This window comes from Dermacentor albipictus, chromosome 9, assembly GCF_038994185.2.
Source record: "Dermacentor albipictus isolate Rhodes 1998 colony chromosome 9, USDA_Dalb.pri_finalv2, whole genome shotgun sequence".
Lineage (NCBI taxonomy): Eukaryota > Metazoa > Arthropoda > Arachnida > Ixodida > Ixodidae > Dermacentor > Dermacentor albipictus.
In genome coordinates this window covers 52,787,461-52,813,283 of record NC_091829.1, presented here as the reverse complement: position 1 = coordinate 52,813,283, position 25,823 = coordinate 52,787,461, and the positions used below count along the sequence as shown (strand labels likewise).

At 46.3% G+C, this 25,823-nt stretch overlaps 2 protein-coding genes across 9 annotated transcripts in view; one reads left to right on the top strand and one right to left on the bottom strand.

The window, feature by feature from the left end:
* LOC135918288 (uncharacterized) overlaps positions 1 to 4,799 on the top strand; it is a 73,068-nt gene extending 68,269 nt beyond the window's left edge. Inside the window, exon 8 of the mRNA XM_065451948.2 lies at positions 4,671 to 4,799. Within this exon, the coding sequence (XP_065308020.1) occupies positions 4,671 to 4,688 (18 nt within the window). The 3' untranslated portion in view covers positions 4,689 to 4,799. The remainder of the gene's footprint in view (positions 1 to 4,670) is intronic.
* The window catches only part of LOC135918290 (uncharacterized), a 343,130-nt gene extending 320,434 nt beyond the window's left edge, over positions 1 to 22,696 (bottom strand). For 3 of the 8 annotated variants that reach the window (XM_070525723.1, XM_070525721.1, XM_070525720.1), the window contains exons 1-5: positions 22,291 to 22,693; positions 20,209 to 20,292; positions 17,975 to 18,073; positions 16,668 to 16,949; positions 7,933 to 8,216 (exon numbers count right to left, since the gene is read on the bottom strand). In XM_070525723.1, the coding sequence (XP_070381824.1) occupies positions 8,117 to 8,216; positions 16,668 to 16,949; positions 17,975 to 18,073; positions 20,209 to 20,292; positions 22,291 to 22,412 (687 nt within the window). In that variant the 5' untranslated portion in view covers positions 22,413 to 22,693 and the 3' untranslated portion in view covers positions 7,933 to 8,116. Of the gene's footprint in view, positions 1 to 1,413; positions 2,169 to 7,932; positions 8,217 to 14,983; positions 15,789 to 16,667; positions 16,950 to 17,974; positions 18,074 to 20,208; positions 20,293 to 22,290 lie in introns of those variants that run through there. The other 5 variants (XM_070525722.1, XM_070525718.1, XM_070525719.1 and 2 more) reach the window with 5 other exon arrangements.
* Between the last annotated feature and the right edge of the window lie 3,127 nt (positions 22,697 to 25,823).

Sequence of the window (25,823 nt, the reverse complement as noted above, 5' to 3'; positions counted from 1 at the left end):
TAGAGAACGGCTGTTGCAGCCATTGCCAGACAAATATCCCGTCGCGACGCCATTTACATGACCTCGTACCCTGAATGTGTCAAGATTCATGCGAGATGCTATGACAAGCGAAAATAGAAAACATGGCGTCCCGTTCAGCGCTGCTAACCACCGAAATGACCGTTCCGCGTTCACGTGGGGGTTGTCATTTAGGACAGGATGAGTCATCCTAACCCGTGCAGATTAATGGTCACCGTTTGTTACAATGCGTTGGCGGGCTAGTTGGTGCGAATCCATCAATACTTTGCTTTGCGCTAAACAAAGTATTCATGGGTCGCCGTTCGACTAGACGCTAACTCAGCTTGACCGGTTAGCATGTACAGTCGCGGATAGAATATTATGGACCATGAAATCTAAGAAAAAGCTGGATATCTCCACAACCTCACAACGCAATCTGGTATTTGCATTTTGGACCTCGACTAGAATGTGCTAACAACGTTGTCGTGGGCAGTTTTACTGGTTACTGCTACAGGCTGCTCGGGAATTGAACGTTTTCGGAGATCCCATGGTCCATTTTATTCTGTCCGCGACTACATGAACGCGACATGCAAAGCTCAGTCCGACAACTCGATAGGACCCGCTATGTGCCAGGTTCATGTAAACGTTCCGACAGATGTATGAAACGGGAATGCAAAAGCACCTCCTTAGTTTCGTCGCATGGCTATAGAATGAACAAAGCCTGCCGACTGGATTTCATGTCCCTCCGCAACAGCACCTACGTGCCTCAGAGAGCTACCCAACAGAGGGGGAGGAAGAAAAAGAAGGAAAGAAGGGTAGGGAAATCAATCAGTTTTCTATCCAGTTTCTACCCGTCCGGTTTTCTACGCTACACATGGGGAAGGCGCTTAAGGGACGAAAAGAAAGGAGAGAGAGAGAAGAAGACACTATCGGTGTGAATAAGTGAGAATGTCCATAAATTTACGCTTATAATCGCTCACTGAGGCCAGTCGCTTTCAGGAAACGTAGCAGTGCCCGCGTCGCTTTGTAAACATGCGATGCTTGAAGCCATGGTCTGAGAATCTTCGTCTCTGAAAACGGTATGTTATCCAATCGGTGTAACATCCTCCGAAGAACTTCGCGTTCGTTGATATAAAGATAACAACAACACAACACGTGCTCGATCGTCTCCTCACAGTTGCACACGTCACAGATCGGTGTGTCGGACATTCCAATAAGAAATGAGTAGGCTTTCATAAAAGCCACCCTAATCAGAGGCGGCACAGTAAACTGCCGGCGTAATCACGGCGGGAGAAGTTCGATGGAATCTGCAGCTTCAATGTAGGATCTAGCTAGAGGAGACGGCAGTTCGTGAAAATGGGGTGTTCCTCAAGGTTTCAGTCTTGGTTTGAGAAAGTAAACGAAGGCCCCTCACAGCATCTGTCCTTGATAATGCTATAGGAAGTGGGTTTCTTTATGGGCTGACGAGATCCAATAGAGTCAACAGCCTATACACCTTACGGCTGCGGCACCGAAGCCTGAACATAAAGAACAAAGGGTCAACATGCGGTGTGTAATGGGAACTCCATGCAGAGTCACGGATGTCGGCGGAGATTGGGCGATATTGCGGCACCTTGAGGAAGGGGCCACCTAACAGCTTACACTCTCTATGATGCATGCGCATATTGACAGTTGCATAGATCTGGCAGGCATGATTTTTTATAAACGCACAATAAAACAATAAATATAGCTGCAATGAAGTTACGGGCCTTCGTAGTGAAGTGTAGCATGGAAGGTCCATCGTAGTCTTTGTTAAAAGTGTACCGATTACGTTACCTACATGTTGTCGACGGAGTTTTCGTGCTATGGCAAAAGTTCCGGTGCCCAGGCAAATGCAAAGAATTACCAAACTTGCCATTCTTAGTTATGGAGGTCAAAGAGTCCCAGGAAAACCGCATCATGCAGCCTCGCAAATCGACACACGTGGTGAAAGTGCGGCGTGACCTCTAATTTTTGGCAAAGGTCGTAATTCTAGAGATTGCGCAGGTATTTGCAACCATGGCAGTGGCTACGCGAATTCCTGGAAGGCCCCGAGGTTCAAGGCTATGAAACATATGTATTCAGTCTCCTATCATCCATATGTAGAGCCCAGATGTTAGTGGCCAGGTTGGTTCAGCATGCCTTCCATGTCCCTGCGCCCAACAATTCAGGTGGTCAAAGAATTCAACCTAGGGCCAAGATTTTGTAGCGGCGCCCTTTCCGATGCTATTCATTCTCGCGCTTCGTGAGTGATGAGAATAATGCTCTGCCCATGTTGGTTACAAGAATGGCATAGAAACGAACGAATGCATCGCTACAATATTTCAGCCCTGCTTGCTTTGGGCTCCATCCCTGAAGGAACGGTTATGTGCAAGTCGAACAAATACAAGCGCTTGCTGGGTCAAGTCATTGCTGGGGGACTAACCACGCTTCATTACAATAATTTGTTTGATTGCACGAGGGCAATATATGTCGGCGTATGCGCACAATTCTATAGCAAATCGTTCTGCATATAACCCAATATTTTTTTTAAAAATCGTGAATCGGCAAAGTCACAAAGTAGTCTGAATCCGAAAGGACGAAGCTTATATAAATCCATGCACTAACCACCCTACACGCAGGTTGAGCCGCCCTGAGATATGGTTAATACGAGTCAAGTTTTTACTCAGGCAGTGCAAGCTAGTACAAATAGTGCAGACCCTATTCGGGCCTAAGCAGGAATGGGTACATACAGCAACGTAAATTACAAATGTCAATTAGCAATTAAGAACACAACAAAACATGTACATACATCATTGTAACACTATACGTAACAGAAATAAACATGATCATACAACAGTGCAATACATAAACAAAATAACAATGAAAAAGCGTAACGCAAAAGAAACTGCTTTCATTGCGGCAATTTAGAGGTCAAAGAAAAGGTTTTGTGAAAGCTGAAGGAACGATTCTGTTGTATTAGCGTTAACTACTTCTTCAGGTAATTTATTCCATAGTAAAATTGCATGGGCAAAAAGAGAATATTGATGGATGCTAAGATTACTAAATGGTTGCTTAATTGTTTTGTTGTGGTTTGTGCTAGCAGAGCGCATGGGGGGCTCAGGTAAACAACATTCACGAGGTATTTTGTAGTGACCATGGTACAGCTGATATAAAAATTTGATGCGAGATACAATTCTGCGATGAGCTAGTTTTTTCAATTTCGCCCTGTCGCGAAGAACGGACACGCTAGAGAAACGCGAGTATGTGGAGTATATAAACCGCAAAGCTAAACTTTGCACTCTTTCTATTTTCTTGATTAAATATTTTTAGTGAGGGCTCCAGATCAAATCCTCAAATTCGAATTTTGGTCTGACGAGAGCTTTGTGCGCTGTTAACTTAATGGTCGATGAGGTACGACGCAATTTCCGTTTAAAAAATGCCAGCTTTTTTAGCGCGTTGCTGCAAACGTTTTCTGTATGGGGTTCCTAACTTAAATTGCTTGTGAGTGTAACTCCTATATACTTCACTCGCTGGGTTTTATGTATATAAGAATTATTAATAATATAAGTAAAATCTAAGGGTTCTTTCTTGTTGGTAAATGTAATAGCTGCCGTCTTCAAGGTGTTTAGCTTCAATCCTTATGTTTCACACCCTATGCTAATTGAGTGCAACGCATCATTAAGTCTTACTTGGCCGGAATGATGATTTAAATTAGTATAAACAACACAATCGTCCGCAAATAACCGGATGTTCACAGGCGATTGAACAGATAAATAGATGTCATTGATATAAACAAAAGAACAACAAGGGACCGAGAACTGACCCCTGTGGCACCCCTGAGTGCACTTCCAGTGTACCAGAAACGCAGTCTTTAACAGCTACGTATTGCTTTCTTGAGGACAAAAAAGATTCTATCCAATGGATGATATTGCGTTCGATGCCAATAGAGAGCAGTTTAGTTACTAAATCGGCATGCGGAACTACATCGAACGCTTTGGAAAAGTCCAAAAACACTGCATCAATTTGACCCCTCATAATAAGTGCATTCATAAAATCATCCGTTATCTCAGCTAACTGTGTTATTGTGGATAAACCAGCCCCAAATCCATGCTGATTGGCATGAAGTAAATGATTAATCTCTAAATGTATTATAATAGCTTTAAATATTATGTGTTCTAGCAGTTTACAAGTTGTGGATGTTAAGGAGACTAGTCTGTAATTATTTAGTTCTAAAGGGGATCCAGATTTGGGAATCGGAACTATCCTTGCAAAGCGCCAGTCATCTGGTATCACACAGGATTCTAACGATGTTTTATATATTACGTATAAGTACTCTGCTACCCAGATTGTGTAACTGTTGAGAAAAACATTATATACATTGTCCGGACCTGATGACTTTATTATGTCTAGATTACGCAAAAGACTAAGGATGCCGTTTTTGCTTAACCCTACTTCGGGCATCGGATTACGAAGCGTGTAAGGTTGCAAGTGCGCGTGCGGTGCGTTTATGGTAAACACCGATTGAAAAAAGGCGTTAAATTCATTAGCAATGGCCGAAGGATCGTCAATGCTTATGCGTGATGTTTTGATCTCTGTGATGCCGCTTTCATCTTTAGATAAATGTTGCCAAAACATTGATCCTTATGATCCTTTTCCTTCTTTTTTTTTCGCAGGACGTACCATACACATAGAAGACGAGTTTACACTCTGCATTCACTCGTTTCCAGTGTTCCCGTAATTAGCAAAATCTGTTTCCTCAAATAAACGAATACTCCTGTTTCAATAAAGTATTACCGCCGTTATTGACGTGCGCTCCTACATCGTAGCGTGAGAAGCTCCCAGTAAAGGAAAGGCATTGCCCTCACTCAGCGGTGTATACACGTTTCTGTATGCGATTTGTGTTTTGTTAGTTCTGTGCAGCGGTGGTGGCAAGGGAGAGGAAAATCACAGGCATTCCTCTTCAGGTAAGTTGAGCTCTGCGGGTAGTGAATGTGGCCCCATTCCACTTGAATGCACACGGCGTCGTTATATGCACACAATTACTTCGCTAGACGTCTGCTTGACGGGTGCTGGCAATGTGGACTGCTTCGGCGGCAATGACGAAAAAAGGAAAGGATTTACTAACTCGTAACGTCTGAAACCAGTAATTAGCTTGTTCGTGTTCCTTGAAAAAAATTATTGAATTATGTAATAACGCTTACTCAATTCCCTTAGCTTGATTAAACAAAATGCACATTTCTGACTGTAATAGGCCCATATTTAACGCCTCTTAAATTATGAGGACTCACTACATTAAGCGCGATGCAGCATCTGAGGTAATGCATCTTCGATGGGATGCTCCAGCACTTCGAAGTAAAAATACGTAGCTTTGACGCATTTAACACAACTTTATCGCATTTAGTACATAGAGACAATATGTATAGTGATTATTGTGAGCCGTCATAATTTCTGTGACATGGCTGAGAAGCTAACCACACACACTAAAAAAAAAGGTAAATACGCAATGAGCAACTCTGAGCGACCTTCGTACAGAAGCCTTTTCATCGTCATTTTCCTCAAGCGCGTTCAGTAATGTTCACCGTAGGGAACACAAATGAAAGCTCTAGGAGTGTTTCCGTAAGGGTGTCCGGCGAAATTCAATGGTTTTCCAGGTACTAGCTTTTGTGCTTCAATGAATAAAACAGCGTTTTCTTAAGGCAAGGAACTGGAACGCCAATGAATTTCGGCGGACACTTTGAAAATAATATCTCGGAACTGGTGCAGTCTGGAGAATTCGTTCCAAGTGAATTCAGTAAACCCAAACTTCTGAATTTCCTTGAATTAGCTTCAAATGCTCGTGACGTACTGATGGAGCAAATCACATGAGTTCCGAAAGCGGGGATGTGGGCCAAGGTTGTCGCCCGTTTCTTTACGCGATAGCACCATTTCTCACCAGCGAACGAACCTCGCCTGCGAAATGTGCTGCCACCTATGGCAGCACATTTCGCAGGCGAGGCTCGTTCGCTGATGATGGCAGCAGCAAAAAGGTAGTGTTGGGCTAGGCTGAGCCGTATAAGATGCAAGGACCAGCTGTGACACGACGGAAGTTGCCGTTGGGAGCTAGTCCTGGACGAGTGTTTCGAATTCTGTTCGTGTTGGTGCGTTCAGAAATTCCTTCTCAGAAAGTGTCCCGAAGCTCCTAAAGTCCTTAAGCTTCTTGTTTCTGTAGTGTTCGTGCTATATACGTCTTCAAATATAAGAGAAATATCACCACCTATTTCTAACTACAAAAGGGTACGTTTTTTTATGTAGCTTTACACTGCTCGATAATAAATACGCTTTCATGACCATCAATCACGCATAACTTATGCGACAGGTACTACGAAACTTCACACGCGCTTTCTCCTTAGTAGTGGCCAAGTAATTACGGTTCATCATCAGAATGGTATTGTAATTAAGAAAGTAAATTATTCCGTTTTACGTGCCAAAACCAATCTGATTATTAGACACGCCGTAATGGGGGACTCCGGAATTATTTGGGCCATCTGGGGTTGTTTAAGGAGCACATAAATCTAAGTACACGGGTGTTTTCGCATTTCGCCCCCATCGAAATGCAGCCGCCGTGGCCGGGATTTGATCTGGCGACCTCGTACTTAGCATTGAGCCACATGACAATAAGTGATTTCACTGCTATTCAATGATGGGAGAGGTTTGAGTATATGACTGAAAACACCGCGACGTCCTTTGCATGAGTTCTTGATTCGTTCGTTACTTCTTACGCAATTCGGCTACTGTGATGATGAGAGTTCGTCGAGCATGAGTTTGTGTCACGTTCAGTTATGTGTTTTCATTTTATCCTAGCATAAGTAGCACTGTTTTCGGACATCACATTTTTGGTGACCCCTCTTTCAAAACCATTTAATTATGCCAGTTACATTACCCGTGTTCGGTTTTTTATTTTCACAAACTACGAAAACACAAACGGTACAATGCGCATCGCTGACAAACGATGCGTGAAGTGGCACATTTCATGTATGGCTGGCTGGAGTAAAACACTCGTGAGCTTTCGATGGAGATGCACACTGAGGCACGAACAATTTGCAGTTGAGCAAAGTTATTTATCGTTTCTTCCCAAAATTCTTTGTCGCTAAATATAACCTAAGGCCTTATGCATATGTGGTTTTACCCTAACCTGATAGGATCCAATCATTCCCTCCATATTAAGCTATCATACATTAGAACGGGAATCAACAAGTAGCCAACAAAGACAAGCATGTGTTATATGTTAAAAGCCCCACTTTGACAAGGGTGGAATTATAAGATAGCTATTTTTACGCTGTAGGGTGCGTTAAATGGTCAAGCAAGATGGTCAAATAACTCGACATATAGGCACATATACTGTAGCGAGGCATCTGATGCCATCACGGGTATTCAGCTTAACATTACTCGCAAAAAAAGCATAAAAAAGAATTCCTGCTCTTACTGGGGAGGACATTAGGGACCATTTACAGCAACTTTTATTAACGAAAGTAATATCTCCACAACCAACTTCATTCCAATTTACCAGGAGACCCGCGTGGTTGTTCAGTGGCTATGGTGTTCGGTTGCTGAGCACAAGGTCTCGGGATCGAATCCTGGCAACGAGGGCCGCATTTCGATGGGAGTGAAATGCTGACACCCGTGTACTTAAATTTAGGTGCACGTTACAGAAGCCCAGATGTTCGAAATTTCCGGAGCCCACTACGGCGTACCTCATAATCAAAAAGTGGTTTTGGCACATAAAACCCCATAATCTTTTTTAATTACCAGAAAAGCTCCGCCGCAAAACCTAACTTCACGATTCTAAGAGTCTTTACGGCTCTGTACAACGAAAGCCAACGTACTCGCGCACTTAAAACCATTCGCCAACGTAAATGAATTGTTAGCGGTAGGAGGGATGAAATAATCTTTGCTTACCTTGGGATGCGTTCAAGAGACGGCGCTGAAGAAAGCTCGGATTGCCCAATTTCACGGAAGCGCTCCCAATGTGCCTGGGGCCTTTCTCTGCCGCTGCTCTCCAAGAACTGACAGCCTGCGCAGTGGGTGCACATCTGCTGCCTTCTAGACGCGACTATCTGCGGCGTCCCGCCCAGGCGCTCCGTTACGTCGACGGCAGTAGGCACACCGAGCCTAGGCTGTGCTCGAATCGGGCCATCCAGAGCGTGGCCGTTGCAAAGCGACTGCCAACGCCAGGGATGATGCTGCATGAATGCCGGAGCAAGCGATACCATGCGATAAGACACCGACTGAAGTAGATAGGATGTCCCAGCTAGCTTACGCCAAGCTCTTCAAAAGAAACACAAAAGGGTTGAGAAGAGCGCTGTGCAAGGTACAATTATAGAGCCTATGGTGTTCGGTCGTCAACGGTCTGTCGACAGAACTTGGTCGCTGCGCTGCACGATAGCTGCAGTTCAGCGACAAAGTCATTCGGATCGCCAGTGCTTGACGCGAGTTGAGTTATTCGGGTTTCCAGTTGTTCTCGCTCCGGGGTCACTTAATTTCTCGCTTACACTTTAGGCTACCTGCTGCACAGATGAAGCCGTCCCTTGACAATTGCGGACGTGCTGGGTAGAGTCACTCGTCACTAGTGGCAGAGTGCGAGACCGGAGTTTCAGGGTCGAGACGTTGTTGAAGACCCAGTGCTTCCAACAATTGTCAACGGGTGTATGGAACACGTCACGGCATTTATCGACGTGTAGACGTCAAGGAATGACGAGGAGCGTCAAAGGCCAGCGTCGAGAAATGGCGGGTGTCAGGCGACCTAAAATCCAGGCAAGCACAAGTATGGCTCGCGAGGCTACCACCAACGCTACGGCTTGCTTGGGTGCTTCGTCATCGTCTTGCCTTCTTCAATACAAACAATTCATCGGGTAGCGTCAGGCGTAAGCAAGCAAGCAGTCAAGCGACGCATAGCAAGAATAGCTGCAAGCCCGAGTGGCTCTCACTCGCAGGGCTTCAACCACTTTCGGGAAAAAGGAATGTCGTCTGTCGCACAGTAGTTACCGAGTGTACCGAGGAAGGACAAGCAAACCGTGGAGCACAAAAAAGATGCAGTGTCACTGGCGCGGGCTGCAGGTAGAGCGGCGGTTTCAGCATACCATGTAAAATGGCCAATTGAGACAACTATCCATCCTATACCCGCAGGTGTTAGCGAAAGCGGCTCATGCAGGTGAATCCTCACACAGTCCAAGGCACTAAGTAAGGCACTGAAGTGGTTGTAATAAAGCGTCGTCCGGACGCGGGCTGGCATTACGGACACGAGCGAACACGTTTTTGGACGGAGCTGAACATTCCTCGCCAGTAGTAACGGTATTTTTGGTGCTCGTAAGCCCTGAGGACGTCTACGTGTGCACAATGAGAAGCCAGCAAACAGACGCCAAAGACAACACAAGGGAAATTGCTTGTACTTACTAATTGAATTACAGAAATGATAAATTAATGGCAATTAAAGTGTTTGAAAAAGAAAACTTGCCGCAGGTGGGGAACGATCCCACGTCTTCGCATTACGCGTGCGATGCTTCAAATGTAATGCGAAGACGTGGGATTGTTCCCCACCTGCGGCAAGTTTTCTTTTTCAAACACTTTCATTGCCATTAATTTATGATTTCTTTTGTTCACTTACTAAGTACATGCAATTTCCTCTTTGTTGTCACTGGCATCTGTTTGTTGGCTTCTCGTGATATGATAAATAAGAACGGACCCCTCGGTAACCCCTTTTTTTCAACTTCTTTGGCAAGTAGTAGTTCATGATTATCTACGACGCACATACACTCTAATAGAAAGTGGCCATAATGAGGCAAAAACAATAATTATCAGTGCATTTAAAATCAAAAGAAAACTTTATTTTAGTCACCAAAATGTCGCGCAGACCAAGCGAAAAACCAACACGTCGGCTTGACAATGGTCTGTGGCACAGAACACAAGGCAGTTGGGGAAAGAAAACCGTACTAAACATGTGTAGATACAGGCATGCGCAAAACCGCAAGTGAGCAGAAAATTGCGAACAGAATAAATTTCAAGATATCCCCAAACAAGAGAGAGTCCGATATGCATATGTTTCCGCATGCGGGACAAAAAATTCATTCAACAGATAACGTGGGATGTTCTGTCGCCCGTCTGCGTGCCGATAGGCCTGCCAGAATTTCTGCCAGATCCTTCGCATAGGAATGTTCTCTCGCCCATCTGCGTGCCGAAAGGCCTACCGGAATTTCTGCAGATCCTTCGCATACGAATGGTCTCTCGCCCATCTGCGTGCCGAAAGGCCTACCGGAACTTCTACAAGATTCTTCGCATACGAACTGTCTCTCGCCCGTGTGCATGCCGAAAAGCCTTTCCGGGTCAGGCGGGCGGCCGAATACCTTGCCGGACCTATCGCAGACACGTTGTCCGTTTTCTTCGTCTTTGCTTGCTTCAACAGCTTTACGAAGGGGGAGGACAATAGCTGTACTATTTGTAATGCTGCTAAAGACAATTTAGTAAATCAATGAACTAAAGAGCTAAAGACAAATTGTAACACATTAAAAAAAAGCAAAGCAATAGACAATAGTGTAGTTCTGTGACCGAGATTGTTTGCAATTAAGGGTTATCTGGAGAAAGATAGAAATCCAGCCTTGTCGATGCAAGTGAAGCACAAAAAACAACGACAGCAAAGGGAAGGTACAACACGTGCAATTACTTCAACAAACTATTTGAAAATTGGCGAGAATATATATATAAATATATATACGCACGCAAGCAGGCACGCGCACAAGTGCGCACACACGAGACTTAGATAGCCATGCGTTGGTTAATCATTTAAGAAAGATGACTCTTTTTTGACATAGCTATGAAGGGAATGCCCAAACACTGAAATCCAGGACTATCAATTTTGCAGATCCAGGTATAAGTTTATTAAAGGGATTTATTTCGCGTCTACACGGCGAAACTCTGAAAGATACCTACACGTGCTTAAGTGCAATGGTTGCCACCCCTATACACCATTTTATGCGTTAATATATTCTAACAGCATTTAGTTTGAGCAGTGACCCGTCTGGGCTGTATATTGCGCATATTGTCGAAATACTTCTACGGCGCTGACGCCAAAGTTCGGGATGCACTTCAACAAACTCTTCAAAAAGGACTGCTATAAATCTTCATTCCGTGTAGTATCATGTGCCAAATAATTGCGGCGATTTAAGCTGCGATATGTTTCTACTCAAGTCAATGCATATATCCTGTGAAAGACACGCTTGTTAGATCGAAATGCCGGAGCCTATAATTTTTATCAGCAACTAATTTCATTCAAATGTTGGTCCAACTTAATGTCTACATGAACAAATTGAATTTTGTCTCGGTTGGTATTCTGCATTGCTAAGGTGCTGCTCGTCGTTACCACCATGCTACTCTTTCTTGTGAAGATCGACAGTGACCTGAGCAACACGCTTCAAGGATGAGTAGCAACTGTATTAACGCGACAGCGTTAAGGAGCTCGTGTCGCAGAAAAGCCGGTGTCGTCGGTGTCGGCGTCGTCGGCGTTGGCCGTGAGCGATAAATCCCAGCAGGCACTTCATGAATAAAAAACAACTTGCAAGATGGGCTGGGTGGGAATCGAACCAGGGTCTCCGGAGTGTGAGACGGAGGCGCTACCACTCAGCCACGAGTTCGATGCTTCAAAGCGGTACAAAAGCGTCTCTAGTGAATGCGGTGTTGCCTTAGAAACGCGCTCTTTCTAAGGCTCAGGCTTGCGTCACTTGCTCAGGCGCACATTTCGTTGCCGCGCCGAACGCGGCACTGCTCGACGCTCACCGCGTCCGAAGCGGGACGCGTAGTCGCTGCGCCGTAGCCCACTGTCTTACACCCCTTGGCGGGTCGACAGGAACGCTGTCGCGTTCCACCCTTGAAGGCGAAGCTTAAGCGTCCTCCATTTTTTGTGTTCTGCGTGTGTATCCGACGCCATGCCGCGGATGAGACTACGTAGCTCCGTCCATGGAATGAATGATTACGAAAAAAAGGAACAAATTTGGGACTAATTGTTAGTGCATCGGGCTGCTGTGCCGGTGAGCTGAAGATGTACATCACCATCGGGCACGTATTTCATTTTTTATAGGTGACAGCTGCTCTTTCTGCGTAGGTAACATGCTCTTTCTGTAGGTGACAGACTGCAAAAACACCTGTCACCTACGGTCACGAAAATGCGCGAGGAATCGCAAAGAAACTACCGCGTTGAAGGCTACAGTTTTACTAGAATTCGCCTCGTCGGTTACCACTGTACTGACACACTGACTTATTTTCGTTTTTTTTTTCTGCAACGCAGAAACATTGCAATCGCTGCCGTTGCTTCACCTTTCTGCTGAAACTACCAATTTCCAGCAAGCTTTGCTCTTGTGTTCTACGCTAAACAAACATAATGAAGCGAATGCATCAAATTGCCAGTTTAGCGTAAAAGCCGGCATCTATAGCAGCGAAACGGCCCCTAAATTCCCGCTGGCTGCGACGACACGCCACGAGCGCACATCGAGGGAGCAGAGCATGCTAATCGGAACGCCTTCTGCCCCCTTAGCGCGCCAAGCGTTCGGCGAGGGGAGAGGACACCGCCGCGACGCCACGTCACTAGAACGCCTCCATGGAGCAGAGAAGGCGCTTCGGGGCGAGGCGGGTTGTCGTCGGCGAGGCAGTCACGTGACGTGCACGCGCGGGTGCCTCCGTCTTGCCCTCGGAAGCCGGCGCGCGGTCCGTATCTCTCGCTGTGCAGAAACAAAGCCGCACTGCAGAAACAAAGCGATTTGACAGTGCCAACGCATAGCTGAACACCAGTGCTCCTTCCGCTTTGTATCCGACAGCGGCAGCCGCGTATTGATCCAAGTTGGGCTTGATGCTGTCTTCCACGCACTGCCATGTTCCCTTTCAGTGTTGCTCGAAACAAATTCTGTGCGTTAATGAGACAAACAAATACACTCGCAAACAAGTTCAACTTCCTTCGTGCAGGTTTGAGAGTAATGCAACATCGGCAACTGATCAATCCTTAACGCGAGCAAAAACGGTTATTGAGCGGCGCGAGCTTGCACTGAAGAGAAAAGTAATTTGACCCGTTGACGCGGGCGTATAGGTGCTCTGACTAGCAATAAAAAATTTCACGAAGACCTTCCACGTGTAAAGCTCACTTGTGGGTGTAAAATGTAGGCCTGAAAAAGTGCGTATTTCTCCGTATATTTATTTTGCTTTTTTGCGCGTTCTGGCCATTCTAGGCGCCGAATGGCTCACTCGAAACAAATTTGCACCCATTGAGGCGTATCTCTGCCACACAACAATAATCTTCATCTGCCTTGACGCATTTCCTTTCTTTAACGCTGCCAGCACGGTACTTTCCAATAACTAACAGCAAGCTCGTTATCAGCATGACATAGCATTCCCGACAGGAAAGTAGCGGGCGCGGCGTTTTCAAGAAAGGAAACGCATCAAGGCAGATGACGATTATCGTTGTGTGGCAGAGATGCACTCCAAAAGGTGGAAACGTTTCTTAGAGTGCTGAATGCATGCTGCTAGTATGAAAGTCCACGTGAGGCTCTTTGAAAGCGTGGACGGTTAAGTCACGTAAGTGGACGACGCCGATTTTGACAATATTCTACTATACCTACTGTAGAAGTTTTTTCCTGGATGTTAGGGCGAAGGAGGTAGAACACATTCTGTTGTGTTGGCGCGCAGATCTTGCATGCGTCCCGACAAGGAACAATTTGAGTTTGCTCCCTGCCAAATCGCGATGAGCGCGCACTCCGAACTATCTAGCTTGTTCAATTTATGACGCTTGTCATTTTAGTATTAATTTAGTGTTCACAATTTTGGTGAGGTTACTGCAAGAGAGTGCCTTGACGTGTTACGTCGCAGCAGTTGCGCAATATCGCAGTATTTTCTAACTACTCGAACGCTGGCCCGCCCACGCGAAAAAATTATGAATGCAGACAGAAGCAGGAACTGTATGCCGCAAATAAAAGATATTTCGGTCGAACCGAATCTGAAAATGCTATAGACTACACCCAGGTGGACTCTGAGGGACTTCAGTCGTCAATTTTAAAAGCAGGACGGCTTACCTGGGACTGCCTCCCAATATGTTATACGCTTTCTCTAGTACCTTGCACACGGCTCTGCCTAGACACTGGTGGAGTTCGACGGAAAGCGAGGGCCAGTTTTTTTTTTTTTTTCTTGTACCGTTTGTGGACACCAAGGCTGACCAGTGCATACATCTCTTTGCTACTGATCGACCACAAGCTGAATGCGGGGCCAAGGAAGTGTGGGCACTAAAAAATTGGGTTGAGTTTAGGTTTTTCGCTACGGGGACGCGAGGGGGAACCACTGTGCTTCGTTGCACCTCTTGCAGAGGGCGCCACAGCACTAGACAAATTTGTCGCACCCAGTCACCTTACGCTCCTATTGGCAAGAGGGGCTTGTAAATCTGCTCTGTATTTATTTATTTATTTATTTACTTATTTATTCAAAAGAACCTTACAGGCCCTATGGCAGGGCATAAAGTAAAGACATAAAAAGTACAAGTTCCCAACATGAACAGTGCTATAAAAAAGGTCCCCTTGTTATACAATATTCAAGGCGCAGGGAATACAGAGCAATATCTGAAGGCACACGAACACTTGTTACCATTAACAGAGCAAAAGGAATAGTGTTTATGAAAAATATAGTACAACATTGCAAAAATACGCTATCAAACACACTAGATGGGGAATTTGTGAACGGTATTAAATATGCAAAGCGTGAGTAACTGGCATCGGAACGTGTCGGGGTTAGATATGAAGGCTATGTTATCAGGGAGATCATTCCAAAGGCACGAGGTAGTGCAGATGAATTAAATGCATTTGTTTTACCATATATGTGCCTGAAATTGAACTGATTATGTAATATGCGTGAGAAAGAGTGGGGTATTTGCAGTTGTAAACGGGTTCGCTTTTAGTGTAAATATATTTGGGGAATAAGCACAATAGAGCGATGTTGCGGCACATATCTAATGGCGGCAGTAGAAGGCCTAGTTTAACTCGGGGAATTCTTTCACAAGAGCCAATTTCGCATCATGTAGTCGTCAGCACTTTAGGAATAAAAAATACAATAAACGTCGTCGTAACAGCGGTGTATAGATTGGAGATGCGGTAATGCTCCAACATGGCTTTAAGTCTGCTACGCCACTGAAACGCGCGGTGCAGACAGGAACTACGCAACACATTAGCTGGCTCTTTCTGAAATCGCTTGTGATTTCGAGCCGTCACCTATGGCATCTTACGCCTCAAATCATTTGCAGAATGCACGCAGCATTATTGTAAATGTTGAAATGTATTAGACCAAGTCTGCGCGTTTTGAAAACACGGAGTTTGAAATGCGATAGTGGAGCCCGACTGCATTTCGCCTAGCCGATTTGGAGGCGGGCCACGTCGAGCAACAGAATCTGACATTGGAAAATATTTGCCATTTTTTCTGTGCTGGGTGGCACAGAAGCCACATTAAGCGGGTTCCTCAGGGACAGCAGCGGGGCCCTCTAACAGGCTGCGCCACAAATGGACTGGGTATGTGGCTCGCCACCCTTAAATGACCCAACTTGGGTCCCTGAGTACGAGTCACGATGGGTGCGGCCGGTGAGGAAACAATGCCAAGCGTTCGCACGCATTGAAGCGCCACGGGTCTCTTGTCGTAGGCCAACGCGTGGATGTCTTGCCAGCGCCATTAGATGGCGCTGCGTGATCAGAGATCGAAGCGCGAGAGACGAGTCCGGCTTCATCACCAGGCAGGAGACAAGTGACCTGTTAGGACGGTGGCAATACGTTGTGTCACTACCTTACTGCATTACCGTAAACAGTCATCGTGTGACTGTTTCTGGCAAATGTTTTTCACTGAGATGAGCTACTCAACGTGGCAAAGAACACAAACTTCATGATTTATCAGATATATTTTGCCTTTTTCTACTCGACGGAGAATAAGGGTTCGCACTTCGTTAACAGACAAGAAAACAATAACAAAAGGAATAAAAGCTTTTGGAATGAAAGCCGTCAAAAACATTCCTAAAGAAGTTCATTCGGTGGTGACATGATTTCTATGCAGGCATTATTGGGCTACACACGAGTAATAAAAGAAAAGAACAGCGCAGTTACCTTTCCAGGGAACCTTATATTCAAGCAGTTGTTCAGAGCGCGCGATACATGGAATGAGGCAGGCAAAGCAAAGTGTAATAACAGCTCCTTGTCATCTAACTCATTAACAAATTCTTGTCATTTGGAATATCGACGAGTTCATGTACTACATCCGGAAGCTTGGCCGGGCATTGTAACAACCATTGACAGACAGTGTTCTGCAATACCATTTCACTCTTTTTGCGGAAAGAATTGGACATTTTATTCTTTCGAGCGCAAAATTCCTGCCAGACACTCTTTGGACCGAGAAATGTCGAGCCTTCGCAAGGGCTACCAAACCTGCCGTTTGCCAAAGAAATCACATTCGCGCGTGGTCACATAAAATCAAGCGAGTGCGTGATCAGGTGGGCTGCCAGTCCCGAAATTTCCGGAAACGTGGCTGGGCACACGCGACATTTGTGATGATCGAGCGTGAGATGCCTGTCTAGGCTTGCTCTGCGGACGAAGTGAGAATCGCACTCCGGGCACTCGAACAGACATTCGGACGTGTACCTGCGGCGGTGAACGGCGCGGCACCGGCCCCTTTGAACGTAAGACTTGGCACATTCTTCGCAGTCGTAAAGCCTTTCGCATGTAGTTCTTCGTCGGCGACGCATCACGCGCACGTCATGCGGAGGAGACGACCCAGCAAATCCCTCGCAAACGCGAGTTCCCCCGGCCATCGGCGTGTTGGGAGGAGTTTCCAGGTCGTGCGAATGGCCGATGACCTCGCCGCACTCATCGCCGACACGTCTGCTTCCTTGGCCTTGGTCTTGGCCAGTTCCATCGGCTTTCCTAGAAGTGGGCGGATAAGCGGTCTCGGTATTTCGGAGTAGTAGTGTTGGCACATCGTTTTCACCGAAAGCGAAGTGGATGGACGCAACAGCGTAGTCGTCTGAACGAGATTCCGAGCAACTAAATGCTACCTGCTGGCGGGATCGCATATGATATAGTGATCTGACACTGAAATCTACGCCATCATGGATCTTGCCGTGAGCAAGTTGACCTTTTCAGAGCCTAAACGAGAGGCGTAGACTCGTGAAGTATTGATAATCACGCGCTTCCACTGAATTGAATCACTGATACAACACTGATTGATATACATCACTGATACAACTACAACAGCCTCGGGAAAGTTGCTGCTCCAGCTACATTGAAAATAGTCTTTGCTGACACAGCTAAAAGTAACTCGGTATTTTTGCCCCTCAGAACATTTATTAACTTTTAACAAATGCCTTACATTGAAAAAAGAATAAAAGCAGTACAATGAGTCATCAACGAAAAAAAAATCAACTGATTGTGCATAGATTCGCAGCTTTAGTAGCACCAAGCATCTTCACTAAAGAGGAAACTTGTTTTACAGAAAATACCTTTACTCGACTGTTTACATTAGCTATTCAGGTTAAACAAACTTAATATGATGTAGTTGCATACATTTAACACCTTCGGTATTAAAAAAAAATTATGGCTTATCTTACTAAAGATTCTTGACGCGTCCTGAAGTATCATAAAATGCACTGCTAGACGCTCTACTTCTCGTGCCAAGGACTAATTATCCACAGAAAATTATGGATTACCAAACATATACAGCCTGTCACAGTTTGTTTCGACCACTCGTGCTTTACTACTTCTTAACGAACTGCTTCCCAAAAATATGCGACGCTCCCTATAAATACGCTAGAGTAACAAAGCTGATATATTCCATGTATATAAACCCCTCGTTCATTTTCCTATATTGCGAATTGTAAAAACAAACCGTTTTTTATAAAACATTTTCTTTCTTCCGATAGCAATTATACGGATGCGCAAAACGCACTCACGCAATCGGGACCGCCACAGCCGCTGTAGCCACCACCATGAGGTCCTGGCTTACGCGTGAAGTGCTCGGAGTCTCCACAGACGCCAAGTCTGCTTGGCTTCTAAAACAAAAAAATGGCTGTGGCTTAGGTAAGGTTAAGCCCAGGATGCGAAGCATACTAGCCTTTATTTTAGTTGTTGAACCACTGTTTAGCCTGGTGAACTGCTGTTGCTTGGCTATATTTGGTTCGGCTAGACGAAGAAACAACTCATGCATTACTTCTTCGCCTTCAAGAGTGGAACGCGACAGCGTTCCCGTCGACCCGCCAAGGGGTGTAAGACAATGGGCTACAGGGCAGCGACTACGCGCCCCGCATTGGACGCGGTGAGCGTCGAGCAAAGCAGCGTTCGGCGCGGCAACGAAATGTGCGCCTGAGCAAGAGACGCACGCCTTAGAAACAGCGCGTTTCTAAGGCAACACCGCATTCACTAGAGGCGCTTTTGTACCGCTTTGAAGCGTTGTACTCGTGGCTCAGTGGTAGCGTCTCCGTCCCACACTCCGGAGACCCTGGTTCGATTCCCACCCAGCCCGTCTTGCAAGAGTTGAGCCAAAGCCACTTCTCCTCTGTCGTGACGTCACGGTGTCACGTGATTTCATGGTCACCGCCGCGCCTGAGGAGCTGGGTTGAGCCCTCGTAATATGCTTCGCATAAAAAGGAGAAAATAAAGAACTAAACTAACCTATGGTTACGATACTCCCTCATGCGAAACTCCCCAATGCGATATATCGGCTGCCGCGGACAAGTTGTCTCGTGCGGCACATTGCAAACGGAGCGAAACGAGGCGCCTTCCTAATCGGCAGATGGCGAGAGGCAGCGCTTGGGTGACGCGTGGGCGCTGTTCACAGCAGCCACCGCAGACAGACCTCCCGCTCATGCAGCGCTTTATCATGCAGCCCACACACACGCACGCACCATCAGTTACCGCACACGAGCGCGCTACTCTCGCGCGCCTCGTGGCGGTCGTTGCCACAGAGCCCGTCTTGCGCGGCGCCGGCTTTCTTCTGACGCCCTCGCCATACCCTCCTCCGCTTCCCACCTGGTGCGCTCTTCGCTATCGCCGTGTTTCATACCCCCGCTGCCCTCTGCGTTCGCTCGGTTACGGCGAGGGACGCCGACCGTAAACGCAGAAACGGAAGAGCTCCACTCTAAAAGACGAAGGGAAGAGGGCGCGTCGTCAACGCTACGTTAAATGGCCTCGGTCATGCAGCAAGGACAGGAGTCTACTACTTTTGCTGCTGGTGTATTTATTTATTTATTTAAAATACTTTCAGGGCCCAAAGGCACTACAGAAAGGAGTGGGAAAGAAATGGCAAGGCGTGCAGCAAACAAACAAACAGAAGTATTACAAGGCGTCTTGTAAAGCGATCTTGAACTGGTGGTCATCAGCAATGCTGGCGATTGTGGAGGGAAGGTGGTTCCATGCGACACTTGTTCTCGGAACAAAAGAGTCATTACACAATTTTGTGCGACAAGAAAGTAGCCCCACTTTGAAGCGATGATCGGTCCTTGAAGAAATGTAATGAGGTGGATGAAACAAAACGTCTTTCATCTCGTTGTTATAATAATAAATGTGCTGTCCGCCGGAACATTATAAGTCCACTAGCGTTTCGGCTGACCTGCTGCGCGTGCGATCACGTGTTGGGGCCGACAGGCTTGACTTCAACGGCGTTCCGCTATGCTCCTTCCTAACTTTTTCCTTCCTTCGGTGTTGGTGGCGGCGCTCACATTGTATGAAACTCTATGGCGGTGCGTACCCATGCACAATGCAGCGAGCGCGCAGTTTCATATCGTCCCGAGACTCCTAGATTCGCATTAGATGCGCATGCGTCAAGGCGCCGCAGCTCGGCGCAGGCGGTGGACTATAATGAGGTCGGTTAGCTCTTGCGCCACCGTAACCTGACGAGCCTGGCGCCCACGCCTTCCACCGCCACTGGATGATGCGCACGCTGTGCCAGACTACACAGTGGTCTTCAGGGTTCGCTCCGCGTGTCGTAATATTATAAAAAAGCTAGATGCCAAGTGTTTGCCTCACTGAAAAGCTTTGCCAGTACGTCATGTTTATCTAGCAAAATTTTTTTACGCACCTTTTCATGAGGGCAATGTTTCCACATCTTACAGCGAACGATTTAGAAGTTGCTCGGTTCAAATGAGCTCTGACTTCAGGCAATGGAGTTATGAACGAAAGCTTTGCTCACCTTTCTGAAGCCTGGACTGGCCCCACCTCTTCAGGTAGCTGGCGCTCTGAAGCTTCGGCTTCCTTAATTGACTCTTCGGTAGCACTAGTACATAGAGCCACATGAACATAAATTATCGATAACGTCACGTGATGTACTCGCATATAAATGCGGATGACATTATTCATTGTAGCAGCAAAGCAAACAGTTTTTTTTATTTAATTGCGCAAGCATGTTTAAGGACATTTTATATTTTAACAGCAAACGAGCAAGCAGCGTTGCTGCTTAAGTTAGTTATAAATTATGGCAATGAAGTTAAGTTTTGCTCACCTTCCTGCAGCCCGGATGGCTACAGAAAGGCCATCCACAAGGAGCTTTAAAGTCGACGGAAGCATCAATCGGTCAGCAGTCGGGATAAGCAAAATACATTTAGAGTATTAGTGAAAAAAATGCAGGAAAGTGATTGATACGACCTGATTCGTTACACACAGGCAGCGGTACAAGTAAGTAGTAAAGTCTCGAGGAAGAGAAAAAGAATAAGATGTATACAAATACCAAAGAAAGGCAAGCATGCATGGCATACTTGAATAACACGAGCAGGCTAGGTGTCGATTTGTCACCGCCCCGTTTCAAAGGTGATGTCAATAAATAATAGTCATCTATAGCGCCACCTCCCAGCGTCTAGCGTGATGGCAGGCTTTGACTAAGCCAGCGCCGCACATCTGCCAAATTGCGCATGAACTATCAAAGTGGCTGTACAGTGCCTTCCACTGCTGTGTAGAGCGCACGAGCTGCCGGCTTCGCTCTGCAGGGCGACACCTGACGGCGGTTGCTGGATGCGAGATAGCGTGCCCAGGAGCATGCGCGGCCTAATAAACGTGCCAAACAGTTTTTGATGAGTAGCGACGATGAAAAGCGCCTTTGTTTTTCCCTAGCCTGCACTCGGTCTGATGGCGCTTGCGGCACGTCAAATGTCATAGAATCAAGCGTGTGGTCCGATAACGCGCGCCGGTCATTTCGCAAGGAATGAAGTGCGCTCACGGGCTTTTCGAGATAACAAAGGCGCTTACGAACATCTGGTTAAATGCAACACGCGCAAGCTTACACGTTTATTAGGCCGCCCATGCATCTGTGCACGCTGTCTCAGACCCACTAATTGTTGCCAGGTGGCGTCCCGGAGAGCAAAGCCGGCCGTTCACGTGCTCTACTCAGCAGTGGACGGCACTGTACATATGCGTGCATTAGTACGTGCGGCAGTCTCGTGTTGGCTGGTGTTTGCAACTTCCCCGGTGCGTTTTGTTAAATACTAGCCAGCTGGACGCTGGGAAGTGTATTTCACAGTCAAAAATAGTCTTAGTGGGCCACGCTGGCCACTAGCGATTCGCCTCGGTCTCCACAGCTGACTAATACGCATAATAAACAGGTGGAAAAAATACAGAGTAAGAAAAAAAGCCAGCGATCTCAAGAGACCAACCACTCTGTTAAGACGAGTATAAAATCTGTTCGCTTTACCAACCCACCCAACTTGGTGCACTTGTCTAAGATTTCCTACATTAGCTAAACGTCGCCCTATACATAAGCAGCAATAAGCGCGAGTTCAAACGGTAAAAATAGCTACGATGTAATATTTTTCCTCGTTTTATTCTCTTGCCGCCTACGAACCACTGTACATCAGACTGACCAGACTGTGTACTCTAGAAACGCGTGAATGACCTGCTTTGCCACGACCCTAAACACGTCGTTTACTGCGCATGCGCGAGACCTTCAAGCAGTTAACCGCTGTGTATGCCGTCTAAGCCATATTTAGTTTCTAATTTACTGCTCATGATTCTGACATGTTGACAAGTTACGTTGCAGTATTTACGCAAGATCTACAGTACATGGCAGAACTTTCTAAACACCCTTACGCTGACAAGCCCCGCCAACAAAAAAAGAAACAGGACCTTTATTGCTGAAGACACTTTCTGCTTAAGAAATTAGAAACTGTTTGCAGCAAATAAAGATCTTCCTGTTGAAACGGATCTGAATATGCTATAGAGTGCGTACCAGGTGGACTCTGAGCGAGCTTAGTCCTTCGAGAATTTGAAAAGTGGCAGGCCTTACCTGAAGTTCTCTTCCACAACGTTAGAGGCTTCCCCGGTTCCGGCATCGCTTGTACTCGGCTCTGCGTCATCTTTCGTGGTATTCGTCGGAAACGGCGGACCCGTTGTTTTTTCTTCGGCCATTGCTCTACAGCACGACTGAGCCGTGCACGCTCTCTCTTCAACGAGTTAGCTACTGGTTGACAATTGACCATGCAGCAGGATTTGATTTCGAGGAAGCGTCCGAGTTGAGAAAAGGCTGCAGTTTTATCGCTAAGGGCACACGAGCGAGCATCACTGTTGTTTCGATAAAAAGAGCAAACGGTGTGAAACTAGCCGCAGCTCTGTGCCCAGTCCCACGCCTTGCAGAGGGCGCCACAGCCTTCGGCACAATTTTCGGACGTTGTCAGCATGCGTTCCTCATGAAAAGGCCAGCTTCTATATTGCCACGCGTTCCTATCTATCTTTCCGGGAGACCGGCTTTCCCTGGCTATAACCGAAATGTTCAAAGTAATCGCCCAGTGCAAGACGGGCATCTCTGTATCGGCATTTTCTCGAATGTTGTCGCTGGTTTTATCTGTCGTTCATGTTGTCGCCGAGCCTTGTGTAATCAGATTGTGTGCGCGAGGAGAATAGTGGTGTACATGGCAGTAATTACGCAGGCACCAGAGATTACGTTAGAAGGCTCAATTAGGCGTGTTTAAAATAGACGACGCGTCTAATCCGCATATTAAATTTTTCGACGATCGAAGAACACGCTCGCCGCTATCGTTGTGCATGAGTCTCGCCTGATATTCTGGGCACACGTTCACCCAATAACGAGTTTTTGGGACTAACAGTTGTGCCGTTGTCTTTTTTTTTCCACAGTCACTACAATGTGACATGTCCTCTGTAATGGCTAATTGCTCCGCAAGCTCTATTTTCCCACCTCTTTGTCGTCAGCACCATGTTTTAGGAACTACTTCCTTCTCCACCACCACCACCCTCCGAAATATAATATTAAGTAAACGCCGTCGTCATGTCAAGCGGCTTATAGATGGGACATGCGGTAACGCCACTGTAGTTTGACGTCAGCTATGCCACTGCAGCGCGCCGCGTCTTCGGCATGCACGAATGGGAGCTATGCTATAGGCTTTAGCTTGCTGCCTCTCAAACCGCTTGCGATTTCGAGCGACCTTCCATAGCATTTTACGCCTCACGTCATTTACAAAATTCGCTTAGCGATTCCATAAGTCATGAAATGCAATCTTGAAGAACACTCTGCGTGTGTTCGAAACAGACGCCGGGCGGACAGTTCAGATCGTTCTCGTGGAAACGACACGAAGAGACTTCGCCGCGAAGACCCTGTGGTGCGTGGCACCGAAAATGGAGCCCCTAAGGGGGTGCTCCTCCAGCATACGCTGTGACTGCTGCGTGTGCTACGCAGACCTGCGACTTTTTGATGCGACCGACCAATTGTTGTCTTCGAAATCTTGTCAAAGATAGCATGGTAACGTTCGGTATAAAGAAAATTACGGGCCTACGACATATTGCATCCAGTAATCGCAGCAACCCAGTTGAAACTCCGTAGCAAACTCCGTTATTTCTAGTACCGTTGCTAAGACATTGCTGCAATTACTATCCATGAAGTGGCCGCTCTCGATGGCAAGCTATCAATTTATTATATTCACGGCCCCTTTTGTCCTCCTAATGGAATCATTCTGCGACATTGGCCAAGAATGGGCTGATACCAATATCCCACACGCAGTCTTGAAGTCTTTTGTTCCGGCCGGGCTTGTACATATTACAGAAAAAGGAAAGTAATTGATTAGAATTTCACTTACTTCATAACAGAAATGTCATGGAGTGCAGTGACCTATTAGTACCTTTCGGAAGCAATTATTGAATTACTAGGAAGTAATCGAGGAGAAGGGAAACCAGGGGCCTGGTTTTTCGTAAGTCACAACTAGATGAAGCCAACAGGACAATCACAACAAGGAAAGCAAATGAGGCATTACTTGTTTATTTTACGGAAATGTAGAATGTCTGAAGAAATAATAAAGTGGACGAAAAAAAAAGTTGATGGCGCATTCATACTACGGAGCTGAGTAGCGACGGTAACGCGACGAGCATTCTTTGTCGCGACAGGTATTTCATTAGTAATTATACGTGATGGATTCTTGCAATGCTGGAACTAACGATATAGAAAGAGGGTTCTATGGTAAATGTAATTGCAGAATGTTTACGTTAATGTGGTTTCGTTGCTTTGTATGTATTCTTACATACGATAAAGCATATTCGAACATATAGAGATGATATGTACGCTCTACACATTTGCACAGTTTAAAACTAAATATCCATCGGGTCGGCAGCACTACTAGACAGTTGAGCAACGTCCCATTTGTGCTGATCGCGACGAGGACAGTGCGATGGCGAGAGAAGTACGATGGCTACGTGTGAGATCTAAGTGCCTGACTTAGCGGACAAAGTTGTCCATTAACACACACCGCCGGTGTAGGACATAACCACAGCGGCATGCTACTGCTAACAGTTTCGTCTACTGTCGCGCCACTTCACAACACGAAGCTGAATCAACGCGCTGAGCTACAATCGGATGACACGAGATGGCGGAACTCGTTCTATTCATCTCGAACGCACAGGGCGAATTCCTCGACGGTTGGTTCATTGATTTTGGGGGAGGCCGTTCCGAGACATGGAATCCGAGACTACGTGCCCGAACGACAGGAATTAGGCTTCTTACAAACATCACCAGGGCGCGCCTCTTTGCTGCAAATGGCTGTTACCGCTCTTGTCGCCATCTGCGCGACGCGAATTACAACAGGTGCACTTAACCCATCCATGCATTGGCTTAGACGCCCTTCGCCGTTCTTGATTAATAGGAGTTTGAAAAAAAAAAGCCCTTCGGTGTTTTACGTTAACATTCATCAATGATACTACCGAAGACTTTCAAGCGATGAGTCGCAGATCTCCTACATCCTGCCAATAGTACCTAACAGCAACTGTGACTAATGGCTAGCAAAAAAGCATTCAGAAAAACGAGCATTTGGAGTGGGGGAAACGGAAATGACACATTCCTAAAGTTAGCAGACGGAAAGGCAACCGAATAGGATTGAGATCAGACACAACTACGGAATGTCCCTGTCGGTATTAAAGGCAGACAAGCACAGGCGAGACAGACTGGGTGGCGGGATAAGAATAATTAAGGTTCGGGTAGATTCTTCATGCGCAGGAATCAGCCAACATTGAGAGATCTGGGAGGGTCGTTTGTTTTGAAATACAGATTTCAAATTTGATGGTGACATAACGTCCTGATGTTGGTCGTATTTGTGTATGTTTGCCAAACAAGAATTGCAAAATACGCTTACAGCATTATGGCTCGCTGGCAAACGCCAACTGCAACGAAGGCTTCGACTTTGTAAGAATCCGTGTTAGGACATTGTATAGATAGAGAAGAACCTCCGTGCAAAATTTAACTTTTGAATGGCGAGTGGACGCGTCAAGAGAAGTTCTAATAAGCTGTTTTTGATACCAAAATTCAAAAGAAAGGTCACACCT